Consider the following 6871-nt stretch of genomic DNA (forward strand, 5'->3'; position numbering starts at 1 on the left):
CAAAGTGTCCCCAGCTGCTCCGGCTGCTGCCCAGCCTGGTGATGGATCCAGCCCTCCTCCAGCATCCCCAGGGCCAGCGCTGTCCCCGGGGCCGCGGCCGTCCCCCTCCAGTCTGGTGCTTGAGGGGGTTGTGGGGTGGCGCAGTGGCTGCGGGAGCTGCATGGCGGTGGCAGCAGTGTAGTGTCCCGTCCCGTCCCCCCCCGCAGCGGTGGAGGGGGCATGGCTGGCATTGCTCGCTGACACCCTATCTGCAAGGGCCCCGCCAGCCGCGGGCCCAGAATAGCAGCGCTGCTCTGCAGTCAGCATGGAGCGACTCCCCGGCCCCACCGCGCCCCAGGTACCACCGAGGCGGGTGGGGGGCCCGGACCGACAGCCCCCTGCTTAGGGACAGGCCACCTCCGGGGTGGTGGTGGGGGGGACATTGGGGGGCTTGCAGCCCCCTTCCCATGGCCAGGCAGCCATGGGGACAAGGACACGGAGCGCAGCCTGACCCGCCTGCCTGCTCCGGCTGTCTCCAGCCCCTTGGGAAGAGTTGGGGTTGGGGGGTGTTGGTGTAGGGTCACCTCCTCCCTGGGGTTGGCTCTGGGCTCTTTAGGGAGCAGTCCCTGCACCTTTGTTATTGTAGGGTGGCTTGTAAACATTGGCTGTGCCAATGGGTTTGTGGTCTGGGGTTGGTCTTCCCACCACATGTGCCGCTTTGTTATGGTAGGGTCTCCTGGGGACCGGGGGGCACGGGGTCAGCCAGCCGGCAGAGCTCTTGCCTGGGGCTGCCCCCCTTGTTATTGTAGGGTCTCCCGGGGTGGACCTGGTCCCAGGAGGGCAGGTGGGGCTGGCTGGGCTCCCGGCACGGGAGGAAGCAGGACCAGGATTTACACCTTGGGGTTGGAGAAGGGAGAGGACGGGTGTGGAGCTGCTGTGGGACATGCTCGGCTCTGACAATGTAGAGAGGAGCCAGAGGGTCCTGCCATCCCCTGCCCTGATCCAAGGACCCCTGCTGCGCCCCCAAGAGCGGGGGGACAAGCTGGGTGTCCTGGGCTGGAGCCACCACAGGGGCAGCAGGTTCCGGGGGTCCTGGGCAGGTGAGCCCCCCCCAGGGGAATGAGGTTTTGCCCAGCCTGCATCCCCACCCTGAAAAGATGGTCCCCTCTGCGCGGCTTGGGGAGGGCACTGGGGCAGCCGAGTGGGTGCAAGCAGCACCTATGGGTGGGAGAGAAGCTGGACTGGCTCCTGCTGACCCCCCCCCCCCCGCTGTGTGCCCCTTTAGGTGGCATTGCTGGATGACGCTGCCCGCCTCAAGGAGGAAGGTGGGTAGCAGCCATAGGAGGGGGAACTGGCTCACTCATGCAATGAGTGCATCAGTCCTCTGCCGACCCTGCCCATACCCCTTGTCGCCCCACTCCTCAGCTCCTTCCCAGCAGCTCCCAATGTCCCCAGGCTGGAGAGCCGCAGTGCTGTGTGCTGCAACTGTGGAGTGGGGAACAGGGGGGGTCGCTGGAGAGCACCCTCTCCTGCAGCATCCCCCCGCTCCCCTGCCAGGCAGGAGGGTGCTGAGACCTGGCAGCTCAGCTCACTGGCCAGGGCTGGGGTGGGTTTGCCCATAGGGTTCCCAGAGGCCCTGTGCCCCAGGGAGGATGGGGAGGAGGAGGAAGAGGAGGAGGAAGAGGACAGGCAGAGGAGCCCGAGATCTGTCACTTTCACGCTGGGCAATGAGATGCTGGGGCTGGGCCCAGGCCCGGAGAGTGAGTTTCAGAGCCCCGACGCAGAGGTCTACATGCACTTCCTGAGAAGCCACTGCTGCTACGACGCCGTCCCCACCAGCTGCAAGCTCGTTGTCTTCGACATCTCCCTGGAGGTGACAAAGCAGGGGATCGGCAGGGACAGGCAGGGGGGCGGCAGGGGACCCCCTGACCCTCTCCCCACTCTGCCGGCAGATCAAGAAAGCCTTTGTGGCACTGGTGGCCAATGGGGTGCGTGCCGCCCCGCTCTGGGACAGCAAGACGCAGAGCTTTGTGGGTGAGTGTTGGCAGCACCACCTGGCCCCTTCCCCTGCCTGGCAGCGAGGGGTGTGGGCAGCGCTGCCAGACCCACATGTCTCTGCAGGGATGCTCACCATCACCGACTTCATCAACATCCTCCACCGCTACTACCGTTCCCCCCTGGTGAGTGTGGTGGGGAGGGCACGGAGGGTCAGGGTAGGGGACATGGGGCAGGGATGGGCAGTTCCCACCTCTCTTGGTCCCCTCTTCCCTCTCCTGGTCCCCTCTTCATCACTAGACCATGACTGGGTGATGCTTTGGGCCAGCCCAGCATCTGCTTGGTGCTCCCGGCACCCAAGATGTGATTCCCCACGCTCAGGGTGATGGGGTAGGATGCCCAGGGAAGGGGGCAGTGCCCCAGAGCCCCCTCAGTCCCCGATGGGGCCACTGAGACCAGACCATCTCCCTGCCCTCAGGTTCAGATCTACGAGGTGGAGGAGCACAAGATTGAAACCTGGAGAGGTAAAAAGCTGGGGACGATGGGGGTGGATGGGCTGGGGATGTCACGCAGGGCATGGAGTTGGGCTCCAGGGGTGCGGGACTGCATGAGGGGGCTGGGGGACCCCCTCTCCCATCTCTCTCCCTTGGCAGAGGTGTACCTGCAGGGCTCCTTCAAGCCACTGGTCTACATCTCCCCGAGCAATAGGTGAGCGCCTGCCCACTGGGGGAGAGCACACCCCATGTGGGGTGTGCCCAGGATGCAGCCCTATCCCCCTACGGTGTCCCCGTCACCCACAGCCTCTTCGACGCTGTCTACTCCCTGATCAAGCACAAGATCCACCGCCTGCCTGTCATCGAGCCCATCTCGGGCAACGTCCTGCACATCCTGACGCACAAGCGCATCCTCAAGTTCCTCCACATCTTCGTGAGTGCCGGGGCTGTGTGCGCATACACACACACACGGCGGGTGCAAGCAAGCGTGTCAGGGTGCATGTAGGTGCCAGCCCAGCCCTGCCCTGCCCCACCGCAGGGCTCCACCATCCCCAAGCCACGCTTCCTGAAGAAAACGGTGCAGGAGCTGTGCGTCGGCACCTTCCGTGATGTGGCTGTCGTGCCTGAGACCGCTCCCATCTATGCTGCCCTGGAGATCTTCGTGGACCGCCGTGTCTCTGCCCTGCCTGTCATCAACGATGCCGGTACCTGGGGAGGGGATGAGTGACCTCTGCCAGTGGCTCCATCCCCATCTCCATGCAAAAGAACCCTCCTGGCCCTTGGGGTGGGTGGTCCCCAGGGCCCCCTCCCCAGCCCCTGCACTCTGTCTCCTTGCAGGACAAGTGGTCGGCCTCTATTCCCGGTTTGACGTCATTGTGAGTACCCTGTGTGTTTTCACACCTGGCATGAGTGTGGCCCCTTGCACGCTGCTGGTGGGGTGGTCACACCTGCCTGTGGCCATGCAAACCCACCCCATGTGCACTGATGCACGTGCCAGCGTAGATCTGCCCTGTGTGTCATTGGGGCTCTGTGTCCCCCTCAGTGCCAGCACCACGGGGTGTGAGGACACGTTGGGGCACTGACCAGGCCACCTCTCCCACAGCACCTGGCAGCCCAGAAGACCTACAACAACCTGGACATCAGCGTGCGGGAGGCGCTGCGGCAGCGCACCGTCTGCCTGGAGGGGGTCCTCACCTGCTACCCCCACGAAACCATGGAGGACATCATCGACCGCATTGCCAAGGAACAGGTGAGCAGCCGGGACGCCTTGTGACAGCGCCAACCCCCCCTGCCCACTGCCCGACCTGCCTGTGATGCTCTGCCTGCATCCACAGGTCCATCGCCTGGTTCTGGTGGATGAGAACCGGTACCCGCGGGGCATCGTCTCCCTCTCCGACATCCTCCAGGCCCTTGTGCTCACTCCCGCAGGTATCGATGCTCTTAACTCTTAGCCCGCGACGCTCCATCTTTCTCCACTTGCACCCTCCATTTCTCTTCACTTCAGGTAGGCGCCGTCCCCTGCCACTGCGTGCCTGTCCCCTTCCTGCAACTGGGTCACCCGCACCTCCTCACCTTCCTGCTCGGGCCATCCACCTCCACCCCAGCCAAATTGGCCGCAGGGGATGGAGGAGGCTGGGGCTGGGGTCCAGCAGTGTTGGGTGCCCAGGTGGGGACGGCAGAACCCAGCTGCTGCTTGTCTCCGTGGACAAAAGGATCACAGGGGATCCCTTCTGGGGTCCTGATCCCTGGTGTCCATGAGGAAGGATGCAGGCATCTGCCACAGAGACACCCTCAGGTCCCCATCCAGGCGGTGTGTGGGTTACAGGTTTTGCAGGTCCCTGGGCTTTGGGCTGGATGAGGATTTTAGACTCTGATGCACCCCAAGACAAAAGCTCTGTTCTGACGTTGCCTCAAAGAACCACCCCACCCCCCGCACCAAGACCTGAGGCCCTGCAGTGCTATTCCTGGGGGACACAGAGGGGACAGACACCCACTCACACAGCCTGGACATGCTAGCCACCGCTAGCCATGTGCACAGCGTGGCTGACCCACAGGCCATGGCTGGCAGAGCCCATTGTCCCCTCTGCCCATGGTGGCCCCAAAACTGCTTGTTCCAGGGATGGGGCTCGTTCCCGGGCCATGCTGGGACGGGGCTGCCCAGCCGCCTGTGCCTGGCACTGCTGTCCCACTGCCTGGTGAGTCCTCACTGGTGACAGGTGGGCACGGTGCTGGCACCCACCGTGGCACCCATTTAGGGGTGAACTGGGGAGGAATGAGCTGGCCCTGATGTCCAGCTGCTTCCCAAAGGTAATCATGCTTTTTTTGTTGGGGGACAGTTGGGTCCCACCCTTGTGCACACCCATTCCCCCAGCAATTCAGCAATTCCCAGTTGCTCCATGCAGAGGGGGACTGGGGGGTGTGGTGTTAACACACCAGATATGGGACACCCCCCCATCCCCCACCCCCATTTCCCCATCATGGTGCCTTCACTCACCCCATCCCTGGTGCACACGGGGGTGGCTGTGCTGGGAGCTGCTGGCGGGTCCACCACAATGTCTCCCTCTGGGCAAGCACCCCCCTCCTGCTCCAGGGCTTGCATCCAGGGATGCAGGCAAACCCTGCTGTCTCCATGGCTGCCAGGGTGGGTTGAAGGGCCATGCCACAGGGTGCCCAGCCCAGCCTGCCCAGGAGTTATGGCCTCACGCTCTCTCTTGCCCCATAGGCATCAACCGATTCTCACTCTGAAGACACCAGGGAAGTGCCGTCATCTCGTCCGACACGGGGGTCTCTGGCATGGCCCTGGGGCCGTGGAAGGAGGCTCGGGCCCTGGAGGGTCTCCACAGGGAGAGCCCGCCTGCCCGAGTCCTGGGGCTCGTCTTGAGTCCCGGGCCAGTTCCTGCCGGCGTCGGGGAGGCAGGGAGCGGGGAAAAGGGGGCCTGGGGGTGCCTCCCTCCAGTGAGCACACAGTGATGCTCAATAGGCACCGTGCCCGAGGAGCCGTGCCATACCCGCAGCTGGGCACAGGGACCCGCATGGCCCCAGGGGACGTGGCCACCCTGCTCCCATCCAGCTGCCGGATTCGAGCGCTTCGGCTGTGGCTCCCCCCGCGGCGAGCACGGTCCCGCTGGCTGTGCCCGGTGCCCAGTAGCGTAGGCTCAGCTGCACACACAGGCTTGTTTATTGTAGGGTCACGCAGGGCTGGAGCACCCTGGCAGAGGCGCAGCCTGCGCCGGAGCTGGCGCCAGGACGGGCACTTGCACGGGGACCCTGTGCACATTTTGGGGTGGGTGGGGGGGTGGGTGGGGTATTTATTCATTTGCCGGTCTGTTCAGCTTTGTTTTAATAAATAAAGCAGCCTGCTCCAGGAACCGCCACCTTGTTTTTCTGGGGTGCAGCCGGGCACGGCTCCTCTGGAGAGAGCCGGGCTGGGGAAGGGGTGCTGGCTGCTCTGCAGAACTGGGGTACGCAGCCTGGGATGCCCACTGGGACCTGCTTCAGCGAGGGTGGTGTGGGCAGAGGATGGCACCTCTGCCCGTGTGGGTAGAGCCAGGGGGATGGGGACATTGGCTCCCTGTAGGTCATGTAGCCTTGATGGCTCCACCATGGCAGTGGTTAGTGGGTCCCCTCAGGGACAGGCAGGGCACAGTAGCCTTGGTGCCAGCAAGGTTTCTGCCTCCTGCTTCCCACCCCAGTCCAGCTGGGCTCCCCAGCAGCAGAAAGGCCAGGGGGGTTCAGCATGGGGGTGCCCTGTACCCCAGCCCTCCAGGATCTCAGGCAAGTGGCAATACATCCCCTGCCTGTGGCTGCTGCCAGCTCTGAGTCCCTGCGATGGCCCTGGGTGTCATCCAGCTTGGGGACTGGGGGAGCTGAGCCGATCCGCTCAGCTGATTTGCCCGGAGTGAGTCCTGCCCCTGTTCCTGTGCCCCCATATCAGCATCTCAGTGAAGTAACGGCTGATAGCAAAAGGTCCCGGGTGCTCCAAACCCCCCCTCCATGTGCTGGCTGGCCTTGCCAGTGCTGGGTGGTGACATGATGCCAGCGCCAGGTGGTGACAGGCCCCCTCCCCATTGCAGGGGATGTGCTGTGTTATTGCTCCGCTTTCCCAGGACCAGGGCTGGCTCCATCCCTTGGGACCAGACGCAAACCCCAAACCCCAATGGCGGCTCGACCCTCCCTGGGGAGGCAGGGGGGAAACTGAGGCACGGAGAAGCGGCTGAGGCCAAGGTCAGCTGTTCAGAGAGGACCCAGATGTCCTGGCTCCAGGCACAGATCCACGCACAGCTACACAAGGACGGGACGAAGGAGACACTGAACGGCTGCAAGCCCCCTCCCCGCACACCCCCCTAACCCCGGCAGAGCTCCCGCATCCCCTACGCAGCCCAGCTGGGCACGGGATGGGGGGG

At 64.3% G+C, this 6871-nt stretch overlaps 1 protein-coding gene across 2 annotated transcripts; it reads left to right on the forward strand.

The window, feature by feature from the left end:
- Positions 1-289: 289 nt before the first annotated feature.
- Positions 290-5824, forward strand: PRKAG3 (protein kinase AMP-activated non-catalytic subunit gamma 3). 2 transcript variants are annotated; one of them, XM_082484127.1, is made up of 12 exons: positions 290-337; positions 1265-1304; positions 1602-1852; positions 1932-2013; positions 2101-2159; positions 2453-2498; positions 2628-2682; positions 2775-2901; positions 3007-3172; positions 3306-3343; positions 3571-3717; positions 3803-5824. In XM_082484127.1, the coding sequence occupies exons 1-12, from the start codon at positions 305-307 to the stop codon at positions 3917-3919; spliced, it is 1161 nt and encodes a 386-aa protein (XP_082340253.1). In that variant the 5' UTR covers positions 290-304; the 3' UTR covers positions 3920-5824. The 2 variants fall into 2 exon arrangements, with proteins under 2 accessions (XP_082340253.1, XP_082340252.1); XM_082484126.1 differs by having other exon boundaries at positions 1932-2159.
- The last annotated feature ends 1047 nt before the right edge of the window (positions 5825-6871 follow it).

The sequence above is a fragment of the Vanellus vanellus genome (genome assembly GCF_965231255.1).
Source record: "Vanellus vanellus genome assembly, chromosome: 5".
NCBI classification, from domain to species: Eukaryota; Metazoa; Chordata; class Aves; order Charadriiformes; family Charadriidae; genus Vanellus; species Vanellus vanellus.

Excerpts from the sequence above, each read along its gene's own strand:
- PRKAG3 (XM_082484126.1), top strand. The coding sequence starts at position 305 with ATGGAGCGACTCCCCGGCCCCACCGCGCCCCAG. Across the intron at positions 2,902-3,006 it reads TCAAGTTCCTCCACATCTTC|GGCTCCACCATCCCCAAGCC; the intron begins GTGAGTGCCGGG and ends GCCCCACCGCAG. Across the intron at positions 3,718-3,802 it reads ACCGCATTGCCAAGGAACAG|GTCCATCGCCTGGTTCTGGT; the intron begins GTGAGCAGCCGG and ends CTGCATCCACAG.